The sequence below is a fragment of the Crotalus tigris genome, unplaced genomic scaffold (genome assembly GCF_016545835.1).
Source record: "Crotalus tigris isolate CLP2741 ecotype Arizona unplaced genomic scaffold, ASM1654583v1 scf7180000020587.70762, whole genome shotgun sequence".
Taxonomy (NCBI): domain Eukaryota; kingdom Metazoa; phylum Chordata; class Lepidosauria; order Squamata; family Viperidae; genus Crotalus; species Crotalus tigris.
In genome coordinates this window covers 22601-42149 of record NW_024098091.1, presented here as the reverse complement: position 1 = coordinate 42149, position 19549 = coordinate 22601, and the positions used below count along the sequence as shown (strand labels likewise).

Sequence of the window (19549 nt, the reverse complement as noted above, 5' to 3'; positions counted from 1 at the left end):
TTAACTAGGAAAAAAAAAATCTTGTCTAAGAGAGAGAAAGCTACTGTAACAAAATTTTCCATTCTAATCTGGGGCAAGGCATACATGCTGTTTCTCAGGAAAGCTTATGTCTTTTAATAAATGTTTTAATCTGACGAGGTGGTAAATTCAGGTGGACTCCTGAATGTTGGCTACTGTAGACTAACATAACTCCCTCCCCCTTTTGGTAGTTTAAGAACAATTTATAACTTTTATTCATGTAACACAGCTCTCTGCATATGATGCCACCTACATAGATTAGATTAACTCTGGTCATACTCTGGATGGGGAAGATCGTCTGCAGAACATTACAAGACAAAGATCACAGCTGAGATTAAACACAACTTTGCTGCTTAAAGGATGGGGCGAGGGAGGGAAAGAATATTTACTTTAAATTATTTCTCTGCTACAATTGTGTTTTTTCCCTTTCTGTTAATATCCTGCTCTGATTACAATTAAATATGGAAAATCCAAATACAGCTGTCCCTATCTGCAAGCATTTTTCTTATAGCATCGGTGTCATGCATGTTTTATCCTGTGCACAAAATACCAGCAACCCTTCTGCTGAAATGAACTGAGATTTTGGCACACACAGAAGCACATACACATGGCCTATTCAGCCCACTGCTAAGCAAACTTTAATATCAAAATTACATCTCATACATAAAAAGTATCAGGTTACAGTATTGTTCAAACTACTCTAGTGTTACTGTCTGCAGAAAGTAATAGCCACGTATGTGTCTAAGCATTAACACCTGTTCATGAAATACAGAAAAACAGGACCACAATTTTAGAGGCAAAGCAAAACAGCCGATGATTTTTCCCTGAAATGTACACTACGGAAATGAAACCCAAACTCTTTGTAGGAGAGATGATATTCTTATTTCATTTAGAATTTATACTGTATTGAATTGCTTACAAATGGTACCAAGTATGAGTAATATATGGGAAAGTTGCAAAAGTGATTCTTTCTTAAAGGGTCTCAAAACATCTATTCACTTCCCCTCTTGCAGTTTATTCAACACTGATGAATTTTATACCCAATGAATTTTGGATGAGTAGTCTTTTATCCAGTTAGCACAGCATTTAAGCAGATACACTAAGCAGTTAGTAAATGAAAGCTACAACCTCCACCTGTGATTGATGCACAAGCTCCATGCCTTATTAACCAACACAGTTTGAAATATCACCAATTAGGATCCTCTCTACATTACAACTCATGAAACTCTATTGTTCATGGTCACTTCTTTAGACAAGCACAGTTTATATCAAATTGCCACCTGAAAACCTTGCATTTACAATCTAATATGCAGATGATGCAAGACTGGCTCCAGCATAAACTATGATGGAAGACTTATGAATCCCTATCTGTGACACACAATTTTTGAGAAAATGTAATGCATGATGTTTTAGGCATCAGGCGAGTGAAATTATTTGGTCAAATAATACAATTTAAAATTACTTGAACCGATCTGCAAAAATCTGGATTAACTGCAAAGAGAGAGTTTCTTTTAACGACTTGTTTCCAGCTGATGATTTTTGCAATTATAATGGAACTGCTTTCCCAAACTCTAATGGTTCCTTTTAAATATCTCTTACCAAGATCTTAGCTTTAGGATCAAACTGTTCACTAATTTTTCATAAGTCTAAATCTTCTCAAGTCCCTTTTAATCAAGCTTTCATCGTTAAGTACTATTTTAAACACAACAAAACATGCTCCTAAGCATGATTGGTCAAGTACACTTTACACTTATTGATTTAAACCATTTCAATTACTATCAAAATTTTGAACCTAAGTATTGAGTTCTTTATCATTGCTTCTTTAAAAAAAAATAGTTATCACGAACTTAAGTTGCTGTGCAATTAGATAATCATTGCTATTTACAGTAGCTTTAAAAGCTAGCATTTGATTCATTACTGAATCTACTATACATGACAACTGCAAATGTAGATACAATGAATGCCCCCCCAAAAGACTTTCTTTCCAACAAAGGGGAAACAAAAATTGGACTCAGCTAACACTAACAATAGTTAGGATAATGTGACAGCGGCAGTTTCAACATGAACATAAACTCAAAAGTTGCATGGGGAAAATACCTATGCAAACTGCCACCAGAAAATCTCAGTGAGATTCAGGAGAATTATAATGGCAACTACTGCTTTTGGTTGGTTATAGTCTTTGTATGAAGCCGCTGCTACCCAATGGATTGAATGAGACCTCTACCTGCTCTGTGGGATGCTAATAAGATCCAGTAGCATTCATCATGAAACGGGACTAAGAAAGCTTTGATTTAACAATATTACAAACCGCTATCCTGCAACTTTGAACTTCAGTCAAAAGTCACAATTTTTGTTCTCTCTTTAAAAAAAACCCAACCATTAATAAAAGTGAATTCTCAAATCAGACAATCTAAGCATATGCCCTGAAGATTATTCTGTAATTGCTTCAGAAGTTCATTCTTGCATTTCAAGTTCTTGTTTCAGACTGTAAGGGGGAGAAAAAAAAAACAAAGTGAAACTAAGGCAATCAACAAGTAACTTAATATTGTTCTAAACATGAAATGCCTCTTTGAACCTGGATGCCAGTAATTTGTATCTGATTCATAAAGAAAAATGAAATTTACCTTTTCAAGTAAGCATGGACATTATCATACCCATGATACTTGGCTAAGTAAACCAAGACACCAGTAGCACATCTGCCTTCCCGCTGCCGGCAGAAGCTACAATTGCAGATCCCACGGCAAGGTGGGCAATACCAGTTCTAAAGGAAAAATAAAAGGAGAGTGAGCTATAGGTAGATCCAACTTAATTCTTGTTGCTATTAGGCTATGATGCAGCTAGAACATCATAAACAGATTACATTTTAAATAGAAACTTGAAAAAAATACAGATAAACTTCATTTACCAAATGTCTCATGCAGTTAACAGTTCAAAGTTATGACAGTGCTGAAAAAATAATAATCATGACCAAGATAAGCTAGTGCTATTTTCCTAGTGGACTCACTTATTCTCTTGTAATCCCTTCCTCTCCAATGAAGGTAAATAGAAACATTAATTCCATTCTTGGGGAATTATCCCAGTACCAAGATGAGTGTTCCAAAGACAGGAGAGTGAGGAAAAAGAAAAACTTAATGGTCATTTGATTTTCCCTTTAGCCTGCATCACTTAGCAACAGAATTGCAAGTCCCAATTGTAGTCGCTAAATGAGGACTACTGTATGTCTACTTTTTTATGAACTTGAGCATGCATTCAAACAAACATGAAAATAAAATAATTACTGGATCCAACAAGGCAGCCCTGACTTCTTCTCCATAACGATTACGAAGACAAGGCCCACAGAATTGGCCACGTACTCCAAGACACTCTGGGTTCCGGCAATTTGTCTTAGTATCTGTCGTTTTCTGACGACACTGGTGACAGGTAGAACCCTATTAAAGAGAACAGCAAAGACAAAACATGCCAGGTTGATTGTTGCTTTGAAAAGATACTGCACATTTGTCCAGCCTTAAGTATGTTTGTCATGCGGACCCAATGGTTTAGCTTACACATGCTGTAAGTTATAATGCATATGTTCACTCATTTTTTCATATTTTAATTTTTTTTTACCCCACTTGTAAAATAACTCAAGGCGGTGAACATACTTAATACTCTTTCCTCTTATTTTCCCCACAACAACCCTGTGAAGTGAGTTGGGCTAAGAGAAAAGGGCAGATCCTAAGTCACCAGCTGGCTTTCTAATCCCCTAAAGTGGGATTAGAACTCACAATCTGCTGGTTTCTGGCCTGGTTTCTTAACCACTAGACTAAACTGGCTCTCTATACATTGCACAAAGCCAAAACAACCTCCTTATGACTTAGAATGATGGGCAGTGAATGCTTCTCTGAAAAACACTCCGGATTTTATATATTTGAAGTTTAATCTAAGTACCAGTTACTTCCGCCCTTTATTTTATAAATTAATCAAATTTACAGTGGCAAGCCAAAAGATGCCGTTGTATCTAAACTAGGTAAACTAATATTTTTACAATTTATCAGTGAAGCCACTACATGTGAACCTCCCTTTTACCACTATATATGAACCATCACATTTAATCTGGAAGAGGAAGCAGAAATGTATTACATTTAAAGTTCTCGCCAACATGTACAGATAATGGTAGGCAAATGAAAAGTATTAGACCCAAGACTTCCTTACTCCACTTTTTTTTCCTCTTTGAAAGTTGCTTTACTGCTTAAATAGGACTTTTTATTTTCATAGCAACAATCTTGAAAAATAGGTTGAAGTAGGAATGTTATTGGCCTGAAGTTACCCGGTGAACTCCCTGATCAAATAGGAACTTGAAGTTGGATCTCCCCAATTCAAATCTTCAACTATTATTGTCGTGCATCAAAGATTTCAGTGAAGTCTACGTGAAGTGAGAAAGATCCTCCTCGTTCAAGCACTCTTTGGCTAGGGTATGTAAACTCTATCTGCTCTGTTTGATCTCATAACTGCAAAGAATCAACTTAAGAAACTTCCTGGTATTGGAGTTTCTGCAATTATGCAGTCAGAGGTAGAACAAAGGATCAAAAATTTATTTGGATCTAACACTGAGAACCTCAGGATTAAAATACAAGCATCGGAGTATAGGATCAGGCTCCTAATAAGAAGGAGAGAATCAAAACAAGAAGGATGCACTTGGACAAAGCAAACCAAAGGGCCGAACGCAGAACATCATCTTACTGTTGCACGGTTGTAGACTTTTTCTTTCACAGTCTCACAAATGTTATCCAACTCTTCCTTGGTTATTTCTTTCACTGGACGGATGATATGGGGAAGAGTCATAGCACTAGTGCGCTTTCTTCTGGGGGTGTCCCTTTCATCCTGAATCCAGAAGAAAATGGTACTGTTGCGTTAAGGCAAATCATTGAAAAGTTCCATAAAGTGCTTCAATATTTATGCAGAGATGCCACTGCATTTTCTAACCAACATCTTGAATCATATTACTGCATTAAGATGGCTTCTTGGTTTCAGCTCAATAAGTATACTGCTCAAAAAAATAAAGGGAACACATCCTATAGGATTTCTTATAGGACGTGTTCCCTTTATTTTTTTGAGCAGTATATATAATTTCTCCTTCATTTACAATTCTGATGCTTTTCTCTGAAATACAGCTTAAGGGTTTTCATTTCAATCAGGACAAGCCAGCTTTTCAGGCCAAGGGCTGTGCTCAGCCTTATATTTTCGTAGGGCCCTAAAAAAAATGTGGCCAGGAACAATGGCAAATCTTACTACTGAATTATCTTGGCAATCAAGCCAAGAAAGACCATAACTATAGTTGTACACCATGTAAAAGATGAAAAGAGCCTATTGGCTTAGCTTAATTGTGACTAGATATGGTTATTTCATATGAAAACCTTTATCTAAATTAAGCTAGGCCAGTGATGGCAAATCTTTTAGGGATCAAGTGCCCCAAAACTGCCTCTGCCCCCGCCCTGCCCCACCCCCCCGTCCACTGCCCCACCCGCCCACAGGGCCACCCATTGTCTCCACGGCCTGCTGCTGATGGCCCAGGCAACCCATCAGCGCCATGGTAGCCACGCCCTCCATCCGCACCCCTCAGCATCAACTGTATGCGACAGGGCGCAAGGGCAGAGTCTTATCCCTGCTGCCCAGTTGCCATGTCCTTGGCTCTGTGCGGGCCACGCTGGGGGCGACTCTCCTCCAGGGGGCTGCTGGTAAGAAGGGGGCAGTGGGGGAAGGCGGGGCTGGGGCGACGGCACGCGTGCCCACAGAGAGAGCTCTGAGTGCCGCCTTTGGCAACGCATGCCATATGTTCGTCACCACTGACCTAGGCTATTTTAGGATCAATTTACTTGGTTGTCTGAAATGAAATCACCAACATACCTCAGAAAAATCATCAGACATTTTCCTTCTCACTAATACATAGGGATCCTCTTCCTCTTCCTCCATAGACATGGAATCTGGAGGACCTTCAATTAGGGATCTGGATCTTGTGTGAGGCCTAGAACTTCTTTCTGGATTCCTCCTTGGGGTACTTCTGGGAACTGATTTCCGTGGACAACGCTGGGCTTTCTTGGATGAGGATAAAGGTAATGTGGCCATGTCAGACAGATATGTAACCTTAAATTGTTTATAAGCTACAGTGCATTCCCTCAACTTTATAGAGATTTACTCCTCTCCAAATTTAAACTGTAGCAAACTTACCCTTAGATCAGGGATGTCAAACTCAATTTCATTGAGGGCCGCATCAGCATTGCAGTTGCCCTTGGGGGCCGGGCGGGTGTGGCCTACTGGGTGGGCGTGGATGGAGTGAGTGTGGCCTACTGCGTGGGCATGGCCAGCTCTACATCGTTCGCGTCAAGGGTGCCTGTGGGGTTCTGGGCAGGAGTGGGACAGATCTGAGGGTCTCTGGAAGAAGGGGGTGGGACCAGGGCAAGCGCCAAGGCATGGTCCATTTCTTCATTCCTCACAAAGGGTGACACCTCCCCAGCATGCACCCAGGGGGCAGGGCCAACACGTCAGGGGCTGGTTCCTCGCTGTTTCTAGACGGCCTTGTGGAGCTAAGACTGAATGCGTTTCAGCATAGATGGCCACCAGAAAATTGTACATTGGCTCCTGGCCGGCCTGGGCTAGGGCCAAGGCAGCAGAGGCCGTTCCCTCACTGTTTCCAGGATGGCTTCGCGGGCCAGATGAAACCACTTTGCAGGCCGCATCCGGCCCCCGGGCCTTGTGTTTGACATGTCTGCCTTAGATAAAGGTTCATAGGATAGTCACCTGCGGTTCTAATGAATCATAATACAGTCTAACTAAATTAACAGAAGGGAAGCACAGTGCAATTGTTTTCATCTACTCAATACTTTTTTGATGCAACTACTTCTAGAAGATTGCAACTGTATTTATTGGCCATCCATTTATACACTGTAAAAAATAAAAACTACTAAAACTTTAGTATGACCCAGTGAAACCATCAAAACATTAAATCACAATATGACTTTGCAGGAAATGAAAAATATGATAGCACTGACTCTGCTCAGATTGTGCTGGCATGTTTTTCTTACATGTGGGTTGACTGTGAAGCATCCCACCTCCGCCTTGCTTAACGTGGTTTGCTAATCATGGACTTGGTTAGGCAAGATCCAGATCTGAACTCTTAAGATATAGAAGTGTATGACTTTCTTTAAAAAGATTTTTGATTTATTAATTTTAGGTTTAAAAACCTCCTGAGCACTGAACTTTTATATATCAAAAAGTAACAGTGGCAATTATTTTATAGTACAGTAAGGAACTGGACTTTAATTTATTTGCTCTAAGTTCATCCATAAACAGGTTTGAAAAAAACAGTAATAGTTTTTGGATAATTATAAAGTAACCAAGAGCTAATAAAGTACATAAGGTTGATTTACCGGAGTAGGAGTTGCAAGTGGGCCTCTCTTCGTAAAAATTCCAGACACGTTTTTTAATTCTTCCATTAGCTTTGCAAGCTGTAATGAAGGAAATAAGTAGTGGAATCTCAAAGATTCAGACAGATTGTATATTAAAGAAACTGTGCATTTATTCAGAAATACCACATATAGAACTGATCAGATTACTGATTACAGATTACTGAAGAAGCATACAAAAAATAAACCTGCCATGATCAAAACTCTTGGTCATCTCCATGAATATAGAGACAAGTACATAGTAATGATCTACTGGACCTACTTTTCCAATTGTTTCAGAATTTTTCACAAAATATTCTAGACTTTATTCAAATGGGAAAGATGGACAATATTGAAGGAATGAGATTAAAAATGCCTGCATAATTATAATTTTGAATACTGTTTAGGCTGCCTGAGGTTGATAATTAAGTAATCTTAAAATATTTAATGAAGCAGCATCAAGAAGTTGAATGTGTTTCGACAATGAAAACACAAGCCACAAAATTAATGCACCATTCAGAAAAAAAAAGATTATTGAGGACTTTTTTATGTTTACCATGGCTTTGTTCTCCTTTATATTTAAAGCTCTTCTCTCCAAGAATTTGGGCCCACTTTCTTCATCAGATTCTGCCTCTGAATCCAATTTACAGGAAGGTTGTGAAGCTGGAACTGTTTCACTCTTTCCCCTCTTAGACCTTCGCGGTGGGAACTTCAGAGCAACTTTAAGGGGAGCAGAACTTTTCTTAGGCCATTTACGTGAACATTTCTCTGCTTCGTCTTCAGAATCTGTTCCCAGTTTCTATTGAACAAATTCAAATCATAAAAAATATAGTAAGCCACTTGTATAGTTAAGACTGACAATCTCAACATTTCATGAGCTTATATCACATCAAACATTGGGAAACCTGTGGCTCACTCAACTTTCTTAAATTACAACTCTTTATCACTGCTCTTGCTAACCAGAATTGCTGAAAGCTGTAGCTTAACAACATCTATAGGGTTACAGGGTCTATATCGGTAATTTAGAGCCACCATTAAGAGCACAGATATTATAGATTACCTTAATTAAACCACTTCCTTTTCCTTTTACATTCAGTTGACCTTTGCTTTGACTTGGAAGAATTAGTTGTTGACCTTTGCTCTTGACTTGGAAGAATTAAAGAAAAATTACACTGAAAGATATTGACAACTTGCCACGGCCAACTTGCTGCAGCACAAGAGTTACACAAATATCAAAGAAATGATGGGGTAGAATCATTAAAGAAAGGATTAAAAGAGGAGGAACAAAATGAAATGTGAATGACAAAGCAAGTTGGCCGTGGTGAGTTGTCCCGAAGCAAGTTGTTCCTTTCCAACTTGTTCCTTTCCGATGTCAGATTATATGTTGTTCTCCTGCTGCAGGCCCTACCGGAACACTTAACTACCTGCACATAAAATAGCACTATTTTTTCTAAAACAATATAGAAAGGAGTTTCCTGCCTTATATGGGGCTAAATACATCAAGCAGGATCCTCTTACAAGGTCTACCAAGTTGTTAGGCCCCACTCTTCAAAGCTTTGTCATGCCCAAGGAAATCATTAGGAAGTGTCTTCACAGTTCTACTAAATGTACTGCTGTCTGTTAAGTTCTTGTCTAAAAAGGGAGAAGGGAAAGCCTATAAACACTGAAAAGAGAGGAAACAAGGAAAAACTGACACCTGAAGGAGACCACATAGACCAAAGAATACTTATAGCAACCATTCACATCTGGCCTTAGTCACTGAAGGACATTTAAATGTCTTTCAGCTTTTCAAATCTGAAGTTATTATTCCAAGCATAGATCCTGGGAAGGGCAAAGTCAGGGTAAGTTAATCTTAGAAGAGCTTTTCTTTATAGGTATTTTTAGCAGACATTAGAAACTGGGCCTTCTTCATTTTTTCTTCCCATTTTTTTCTGCTACCTTCTGTTAAAAGCCAGCAAGGCACCTCACTGCTCACATTTGGAGAGCTTATTAAAATATGTATTTTCCCTAAGGTAATAATTACTTCAGAAAGTATATGCTAGTCATGATGTTATTCTACCATTTTATTTTTAATGAGCTTTCTTTTGTAGCTTTGTATTTCATAGCACTTTTTTCAATGAAGATACAGCTACCTTTACATTATTTGAGCTTCATTTGCCAGCTTACACATGAGCAAAAGAACTACTTCATCACTATCAAGAATATTTTCCCTTTTCGATAAAACAATTTACCACAGTATGGAAAAGAAGCTCCAATCTTACACAAGAAGACCAAGATTCAATCCCCATTTGCAAGACTGATAATTTTGAGTTGCCTTGCTGGCTCTCAATCAAAACAACTATTTCTCAGACTATGGGAGTTGAAGGAACCTGGCCTATTTCCATGTGCAAAATAAGGACAAGAGTAATTAGGAACTTCAAATGCTCAACTCACCAGCACATCTTGAATCTCACTTTCCGAAAAACCACAGAAAGATTCTTCATCTGAATCCTCATAAAATATTTTAGCCATTTCTTCTGCAACTTCTGGCTTGCAGGTTGGTTTCTTAAAGAGAATAAGTACACTATGTGTTTCTTTCTCTCTCTTTTTTTAATGAGAAACTATTTTCCATAAGCTGTTCTGAGAGCAAATCGCAATTTACAAGTGCACTACAAGAGAATAGTTTTTGTAACAAAGAAAAAAATGGTTCAGGAGGTTTACAAATGGTTTCAGAGCTTTTATGGCAAATCATCAGGCATGTTAGGTTAGGCGACATTTCAAAAGGATAGACTAAGTGGCTAATCTACCTCCAACAATTACTACCTAGGAGCACCAGGGAAGAAGTGAAATGAAATTAGAGTTCATACTGTATATTCATATAACTGCTGTACAGAAATGTAAGCAAAGCATTTTAATCACAAATGGGGTGTTTCTGAACACTACACATACAATTTCTGTTTATTCTTGCACTTTTTACTTACTGTGTTTGCAAAATTATCAGAGCCAAAACTGTCACAGCTATCATCAGAGGATGAAGACGTTTCCATAGGGATTAGCCTAGTATTACGGAATGCTGTGGATTTTCTCTTCCCTGAAAGATTGCCCTGTAAAATGGACAATGACAACTCAATTAATTACTATAACGTGTTTTATGTAGATTGGCCTAATAAAGCTAAGCTATCTAGTTTGGCTATAGACTAGACTGAAGTACACATTAATTTTTAAAAAAATAGACTTCTATCATATTTTGTGCCACTCTGGTAAAACAAGCACCATCTATTAAACAGGGGAGGTTTTAATAGCAAAATTATACATATTTTGGAAGCAATACAACTCTTGAGACACATACTGCACTTTTATGGGACTTTTATTTATCTACAACATACAGTAAGGGAATAGTTCCAGTTAAAAATTAACATTCTTTTATACCACCAGTTTACAATTAAGACAGCATAGCAAAATTGTTAGCCCTATTTTGGCTACAGACAACTCATAGGGCAGCCATGCATTCTTCATCAGCTCAATTCAACCATTCTTGTGGGTACATTACCACAAGCATAAAAAATTCAGATTTAGCCATGATCTCCCAAAAGCAAAATGCAGCTTGGGATTCCATAACCGTGTATCTAACTTATTGACTCTTGTCTTTAGTTTAGGACGGCAAACTAAAGATTTGTCAGTCAGAAGTAAAATGCCATTAAGATGAAATTAAAAAAATGCCCCATGAGTAGGTAAACTTAAGATATGTCAAAGTCTTTCTGCAAAAAAAAATCATATAAATCTTCTGCCTCGAATATCTTTTCAATCATATAATGCCATTCTATCACTCTATTCCAACTGTAAGTATATAGATTTATCCTCCCCAAGAAGCAGCAAGTCCCATTGGATCTTGCTTCTGAAAAAAAATATGTAGGCAAAGGACAAATAAAAGTTAACTGGAAGTGTCTGCTGTATTAGATAGCTGTTAAAAATGAAAAGGTTTTATAAATGCATAATTGTTTTTCAAAATGGAGCATTTTTTTAAATCAGTAAATGTCACAGATATTGTACTGAGCCATTAGGCAATATACTAATATTTGAAAACAGGAGAAAAGGATGGAGGGGGAAGGAAACACTCAGCTAAAAAATGTGGAAACTGTCAAATTGCTAGGACTGGTAGAATCCACAACACATACTTTTAATGCCAAAAAGGTAATGTGGCAACAAATTACGGTATAATCCTGTCACCATAGCACACCTCCCTGAAAATCTGTCTCATTCCCTGAGGCCTGTGAATAAGTAAACTGGCAATTACATACAGGCTAACCAGATAAAAAAAGTGCCAATGTATCAGATTAAAACAACAGAGTGCCATTAAATCATGTTTCATGGATGACTTTGAACCAGCAACTCAGGCTAGTCTACTTCAGATTGATTTGAGAATAAAATCACCAGGTCACCATTTACACAGCCCTGAGAACAAATGGGCTAAGAAAACAATTTTTAATTCAAAACTGTAGAAGGGTATCTGTTAAGAGTTTATTGCATGTAAAGACAGGCAAGTGTCATTAATAGGTGTAACCACAATTTGTGACTACAGTATTGTACTGTAATGCTACCAATTGGCAGCTTCTGCTCTTGAGACAGACTAAAAACCACATATTTCTCCATACTAATATTCAAACCCATATCGACATTATTTTTCCATACTGAACTTCAGGCCTAGGGCATTTCTGCTTCTTTCTCATCCATGTCTTTTTGCACCACCAGAGAATACAAAAAAAAAAAAAAATTCTCTCAAGAGTTCTACTTCTGACAAAATTATGTCCCACAAACATAAATCTGGGATTAAAGAACGGGACAGAGTATTTCATATTTGAACATCAGCCAACCTATTTGTCTGATTATTTATCGGATTTCTACCCCAGCTTTCATCCAGGTCCCTTCCTACAGCGACTCGGAGGAAATAGGCGAGTCTACCATGCGTTCTTGTGTCCCTTCTCAAAGGAAGGATTTAGGTTTCCCTCCACTCTCTTTTCGCGGCATGCTCAAAGGAAACCCATCAGAGAGGTGGGATCTTCGGGTTTCTGACACCCCTCCCCTCAGCGCTGAAGCCACCCCAAAAATGAAAACTCAGCTCGATCGCAAGCCAGAGGAAGGCGGGTGGGGAGGGAGAAGGAAACCAAACTCGAAGAGATCGATAAGCGCGGGATAAGCAAAGACTCGCCCCCCCCCCGCCCACCTCTCCGGCTTTTTTCTCGCTCCCCCATCGAGAGCAAGAGAAAATGCCCGAGGAGACAAAGTTTATTTGCAATGAAGTTTATTTCTTGGGGGAGGAAAAAAAAACCAAGTCAAATAGAGGAGCAAGTTTTCAGAGGGAAAAAAAAAAACTTGGGGGAGCCTGGCGGTGAAACAAAGGATTACCGCCTAGCGCACGCCGATCTGGGGAACAAAAAAAAAAAAGGCAAGAGACAGGCGGGAAGCCCTGTGAGTGTGTAAATCGCCCCGAGCTGAGCCTATCCCGACTCTCTACTACAGGATATAAAACTAAGAGCCTCGCCGTTTTACTCCTTATTTCCAGATTCTAAAAGGAATCGTGGAAAGTTATTCCTTGAATGAAGCGTTACTTTTGCCTTTTACAAGTTTCTCGTTGACTTCAGCAGCACTCCCCCTTAAAAAGGAAAAAAAAAGCTCTTACTACTTACGTAGAGGGTTAAACTGCCACGTGGGGGGGGGAGGAAAGCCCAGTTTTACACAGCACCCCGTTTTCCAAACGCGGCTGACTCTTTAGGAATTTAAACCCAAACAACTTCGCCTCGTACCTTAAAGGCTGCATGCATATGTCCGCTTAAAGAGAAAATCGCTCTGTACAAATGGCGCTTAACCGCGCAATATGCAGAGAGCAATGATTGCATGGAGGCAATTCTTCGAACGCATTTGCCATTATACCGGCTGAGGCCCAAGGAACGCTAAAAGCGAAAGATACCGTATTGCAAAGCTTACATTTACTCCCTCTCTCCCTCCCCCATTCCAAATTCATTCCCATTATAACATCTGCGAGGCTTTCCTCACTAGTCCGTAATAAATTTAACCTCGGATCTTTGTAAACTCCGAGAAAAGTTAACTTTACCGCCCGACTTCCCCAGCAACCCAATCTCACGAGTTGACCAGAACTTACTCCAAAGTAAAAAGTAAATGTCTACAGGACAGTCCTACGCTGCGACTAAGGCGCTCACCTGCAAGCCGAAGGGGTCCATACTAGCTGCAGATTTGCCACGCGTTGAACACCCGAAGCTTCTCCCGGGTCAGCGGAAGGAACCCAACGCTCAGACTCGCGCCAAAGCTGCTTAGAATTCGCCGGAGGCGGAGATTAGATACGGTTTTTTTTCCCGCGAAAGTGCTATGGTCCTGGAAGGTACGACCCTTGCTTTTCGCAGACGTTGCTTTTCATTACGCCACTTGATCATATAAGACACGGTTTTCGAAGAGTCGTGAAGAGGATGTGTAGTAAAAGTGGAAAATATTATGAAAACTGGCCAGGGTTTTTTTTCTTTTCAAGTTTAGCATAGACGTCTATCGTTCTTCAAGGACCTACATCTGTGGCGCGAAATAGTAACGAAGTATTTGCATAGAAGGAAAGGGAGGGGACACTAGGAAAGAAGTGGGGGGACCTCACGTCCTAACTTGCCTTGGAAGGAAGTGCTGTAGTTACGTTGCGTTGCTTTTGTGACTAGTGGAAACAAGTTAAAGTTCGCCTCAAAACACATGCCAGATGTCCTTTGCGCGATTACAAAACATGAAAGCAGTTCTTGGACTATTATATGGGAATGGCTACTTTTAATGAAAGAACTTTCTTGATTCGCTTCCAGAAAGAGTTGATTACATTTCAATTAACTTTCTGCATCATTATAAAATGAGCAAATGCTTGTGTTTTTTTTCACTAAAATGAATAGGGGCTAAATATAATGTAGTTTTCTAAAGAACAACAATCAAGAGGACCTCAAAAACCTTTATGACACGCTCTTTGTATGTGCCACTTTCAGTAATGTCAAACCAGATTCTGCTCAGTTTAAAAAATACAGCATAAAGAGTATAGTAATGTACTGAAATATATGAAGTATATTTGAAGTATATTTGTACTGAAATATTTTCAGTGTGATAAAACCAATTTAAACTGCTGTTGAGAAGATTGATATATTTGTTCCGTGTTTCCTATAATGTTTCTTAGGACCAAACTCCACGCGTGTGGCACCCAGATAATTGGTAACATGAACCAAGAATAATCTGGAAAGTAGAGTACTTACAGAGGCCAAAACACAGTATAAGGGGTGTGTTATTATTCCTTGTGAGCATGCAGCAGACTGGTGTAAAAGAATCTCAATTTTAAATAAGCCCTTAATTACATACTTACCTGCACCATTGGCTTCTTACAGTGCACACAAAAGCAAACAATCTGTTCTCTGGAGACTAGACCACACTTGAGTCTCTTAAATCAGCTTTAGTTCACCAGTGCTTTTCAACTAGCAGAGAAAGGGATTGCCCCTTTGCGCACACATACAAGCAACTATACCTTTAGATTTTCCAGACAATTTCTCTTCCAGGAATCCTATCAAAATTGTTTGTAGAAGTATACAACCAAGTACAAATAATTGCTGGAACTGACAATGAACTCCATTTATTTCTATCAAAATGGAGTTAAAATACATCACAGGTATAAAAAGAGCCATAAAAAGAAAAACTTTGGGACCAGACCAGATATGAACTGCATACAGGTTTCTTTCTACTCAGCTGGTACCCAGGGGTACTTCACTGACCATCTGAGCCTGTGCAAAAGAGCTGGGTGCATGATCTGCTCTTTTTCTTCTGATGCAGATAATAATTTCACTTTAATCTGGGCTAGCCAGGCAAATACATGGCTATTAAGCAAAAGGAGCCATGGCAAATAACATCTTGTTGATTTTTTTTAATTATTAACTCTTAATTGGCCTTGTAGATTTTGTTCAAGATGATCGATCCCCACCCTTTCAGGTTTTCCAACAGTGCACCCATTGTGTTGTAATTTGTCTATTCACCCCTGGTTTTCGGTCAGGAAAAACCAAGACTCAAAATACTTTATAATCCTTTACATGTATCCATTTGCTATCCCAATTTGTGCTTTACCAATAGTCAGCTTAAAATATACCGATTTGTCATCTTTTTTCACCTGTGTAGGTGAATGATCACTCAACAGCAACAAAAAAGATGCAGAAACTACTTTGCTATCATCCAATGTTTGTTTAAATCAGTGGTTCTCAACCTTTTTAATGCCGCGACCCCAACCGGTCGTAAGTCGAAGACTACTCAACCGGCCATAAGTCGAGGACTACTCAACCGGCCATAAGTCGAGGACTACTCAACTGGTGCAGCACCGTTTGCAGAAAGGTACTTTTGGCAGGCTCAGCAGGGCAGAGACAGCCTGGACAATTCCTATTGGCTTTTGAAAGCCAATAGAATTAGATTCTATTCAAGAGAGTCTATTCTATTGGCTTTCAAAAGCCAATAGAATAAAAGGAAGTAGCACAGCTAAGAAAAAGGGGGAAAAATGGCGGACTGCGTTGTTTGGCGGCCCCCGTGAAATGGTCGTTCGATCCCAAATGGGGTCCCGACCCACAGGTTGAGAACCACTGGTTTAAATGTTTGCAATCCAGATATCGCAGCTAAATAATACCTCATCAGGGAATTTCTTTTCTGGCATTTAGCGATCTTACAATGGAATTTTAAAGGGTAATTCTAGTTATCCTTATAGTACATTGGTCCCAGTATTTTAGCAGCAATAATTACTTCTCCCTATTTCTTAAATATACTGCTGAAATAAAGAAAGCTTCGGATAACTGGTAGTGATTTAATGAGAAATAACTATAACTTTCATTTGATTATTGTAGTTCTGGAATTCTAAGCATATTGGGTTGACCATAACCATAAGATGCCAGAAAGGCACATTGTGCCCAAACTGTAGCATATCATGCCAAAACTTTTAAAGTTAATCAGTTTTATTGACATTGGCATAAACCTTAAATAACAATGTTACACAAACATGACATCACAATGCATGCTCCAACTTCTTGTAACTGCATCTCAAAGCTTCAAGCACATACAGTAAGTGGTGAAGTTAACAATGCGACATGCTCCTCCCAAATCCCAACTTCTATGGAAATATTTGAATATCTGTAAAGGTGCACTGGAAAGAGAAATGATAAGCTTTGTGTAAAAGGAATCTTTGGAAAATCAAAATAAATATTGTAACAGCCTCTCTTAGCCTAAAAGACATGATTGTGTGGCTCTGTGGTTATCATTTCACCAATTATAGTTAATTACCATCTGATTAGTTTATTTTGGGGGGCCTCTCTGTCCTTGTCTACATCATTTTCCTTGGAGAACTCAGCTGATTTTCTCTGGCTTAATTGTGGCATGGCTCAGCTCAAGTCATAAAACTTTGCCATATCTCAATTCCCAGCCTCTAAGCTCAAGTGAACCATTGTAATCGAGAAAATAAATCTTACAAGCAAAATAGAGATTGTACCGTTTTCTATCCTCCTCCCATCTTTCGGAAATGACCAGGGTCAAACCCAGTTTTTCTCTTTGTCGAATCCTATCAGAACCAAATTAACTTTCCTTGTCCTGGACTAAATCCCCCATCAATTTCATAAAGTGGGCACCCAAGGATCATTGCAAGAGATATGATTCTTCTCCTCGGTGTTGTGCTCTTTCTTCAGACTGAATCCCCAACATCATTACTCTTTTTCTCCCTCTCAGGCATAAAAGTGCATCACTGCAAATTACAACTATGGTTGTAGCTGTTGGAAGAAGTGCCTGGCTACTAAACTATAGGGTCATGTCATCTTTAGAGTTTTCAGTAGCTAGTTATCTGCAGAAAGAATTAAGTCTTAAGTAACCAAGTAGTTTCTCCCTCATATTAACTCTCCAAGTGTGTGAGAGTTTTTCTAACTCCAAGGCCTGCCGCATAAGTGTATTTTATTTCCCTAACATCACGGCAGTGTCTCGTAACAAATTGATTTGAATTATTTGTTTCTTGGATTTTGTATAGATCACGGGTGTCAAACCTGTGTCACGTGATGTGTCATGTGCATTGCCGGATTTGGGGTGGGCGTGGCCTCCGTATGATGCAACCGGCCCGCAGGTCGGCAGTTTGACACCCCTGGTATAGATCATCCAGAAAGGGAAAAGAAGACAATATACTTGCATAAAAAAATTAAGTCAGATTTCAAAAAAGATCCTCATAATTATAAAACTAAATACACCTTTACTTATCTAAAAATAATTACTTCGAAGGCCATATTGCATAGTTTTTTTTTAAATAAATAAAGTCCTCTATCTTCTTAAGTCTAAATTCAGTATTCCTAGAACACATAGAGATGCAATTTCATTCTCTGCAGCTTCTGTAGAGTCAGAAAGGACAATTGTTCTATGAAGAGCAACCTGCAGAGGTCATTGTTTTGAGTGATTTCTCACAGGAGGAAATGGAAGAACAAAGTCTTTCTGAGCAACTTCACCTCATTAAATCAGCTCAGCAAGTTGCCAGATAATGGTCATTGGATGGAGGTTTTGATCTCTTGTCCAAGCAGGCTACTTGATCACACTCCTGATCACCAAATATGGTCAGGTATATTGGAGGAAGTTTCTGGGAATGGAAATTAATGCAACTACTCTCTTGCAGGGAAGAAGAAGGTGGATTTATTGACATAATAGTCTGCATATAAATTAGCATGACAGAGCTAGCGGTACAAGGCATCAATTCCCAGGCAGTGAGAGGCTGCTATTTTAAGCTATAACAGTAAAAGAAAAGAACAAAATAATGAAATAGGGAGGTTTTCTTAAAATTCAAAGGCACACATATCACACTAAGGCAGCAAAGAAGGTGGTTTACAGATATCAGGAATTCTAATCTTTTTGCTGTAGATTAAATGAAACTACAACCATTTATGTTTGGTATGAAATTTAAAATTGTTTGATCTTTGGTTACAGAATGTTGCAGGGCTTAAGGTAACTGCCAGCCAGAGGCAGTGCTGATCATTTTGGCAATAGAGTGGTGGAAGGACTTCACATTTGTGCTAAGCTAGACATGTTCTTTTTGCCCCTTTTATCCATATTTAGATTCCTGAGTGAAAGCAACCGAGTAACGCATGCCTGTTCACTAATTAAGATGCTGCAAACATCCGCCCACTTAACCCACCGCAGCATACATTAATTTCACTGTTCGTCCTTCTTTTAGCATTGATTGCATCCTAGATGTTGCATAGGTGAGGAGAAGGCTGCAAATGCTGCAAATGAGACCTTATTCTCATTTCTTCACACAAATACATCTAGAGCTTTGAGAGGGAATCTCTCTCTTTGTCGTTGACCAACTGCTTGAGCCAAGCACCACCATATTGCTGGACTTGAGGTAGTGAGTGTAGTAAAGCTGAAGTGTTTTAATGAGAACAGGAATTTGAGCTTAACCCACAGGGAGTGAAATGTGTTCTTTGTGACCTGGAGGCCTGGAATTGGTTTGGACATCTTGATAATCAACCTTAGTGAGTTTATAAATTCTGAAGGTAGCTTCCCCAACATATAAACACAACATCTCTCAAATACTCAGCTATATTTCAATTATTTATAATTTCTCTCCCTCTCTTTTCTTTCAATCCCAAACCTGTTTTTTCATGAATTCGAAGCTTCATGAATTCAAAGACAACAAATAGAATTTGCAAGGGCTAAGAGTCACTTAGGTGAGATGGGCAGTGTAGAAATGTGATAAATAATAAGTGGGATTAGTGTATCCATTCTGACTCTCCTTGTTCTCTCTGCAGCTTTCAGTACTATTAGTCATGATATCCTTCAGGGGACATGGCCTTGCAGGTTCTATTCCCTTCCTCTGGAATTAATTCCAGTCAGTATTAATGGGTTGGGGAGAGGTCAAGTCCATGTCCTCTTTTTGAAGGGTTCTTCAGGGCTTGATTCTCCCCGCACCTCTTTAACATCTACATCAGGGGTGTTAAACTGCCATCCCCCCCCCCCAGGCTTGATGCGTCATGCCAAAACCGCACCCACCCCATTGCTGGCAATGGAAAAAAAGTTGCAATACGTAGCAATACGTCACGTGACGTTGCAAGTTTGAC

The 19549-nt window shown here is 39.1% G+C and overlaps 1 protein-coding gene across 2 annotated transcripts; it reads right to left on the bottom strand.

Moving 5' to 3' along the window:
* Positions 1–633: 633 nt before the first annotated feature.
* On the bottom strand, positions 634–13787 carry CDCA7 (cell division cycle associated 7). 2 transcript variants are annotated; one of them, XM_039367125.1, is made up of 10 exons: positions 13631–13787; positions 10397–10519; positions 9870–9980; positions 7993–8235; positions 7422–7499; positions 5902–6090; positions 4738–4878; positions 3297–3446; positions 2643–2779; positions 634–2503 (listed from the first exon to the last, which is right to left on the bottom strand). In XM_039367125.1, the coding sequence occupies exons 1-10, from the start codon at positions 13649–13651 to the stop codon at positions 2473–2475; spliced, it is 1224 nt and encodes a 407-aa protein (XP_039223059.1). In that variant the 5' UTR covers positions 13652–13787; the 3' UTR covers positions 634–2472. The 2 variants fall into 2 exon arrangements, with proteins under 2 accessions (XP_039223059.1, XP_039223060.1); XM_039367126.1 differs by having other exon boundaries at positions 13573–13701.
* Positions 13788–19549: the final 5762 nt, after the last annotated feature.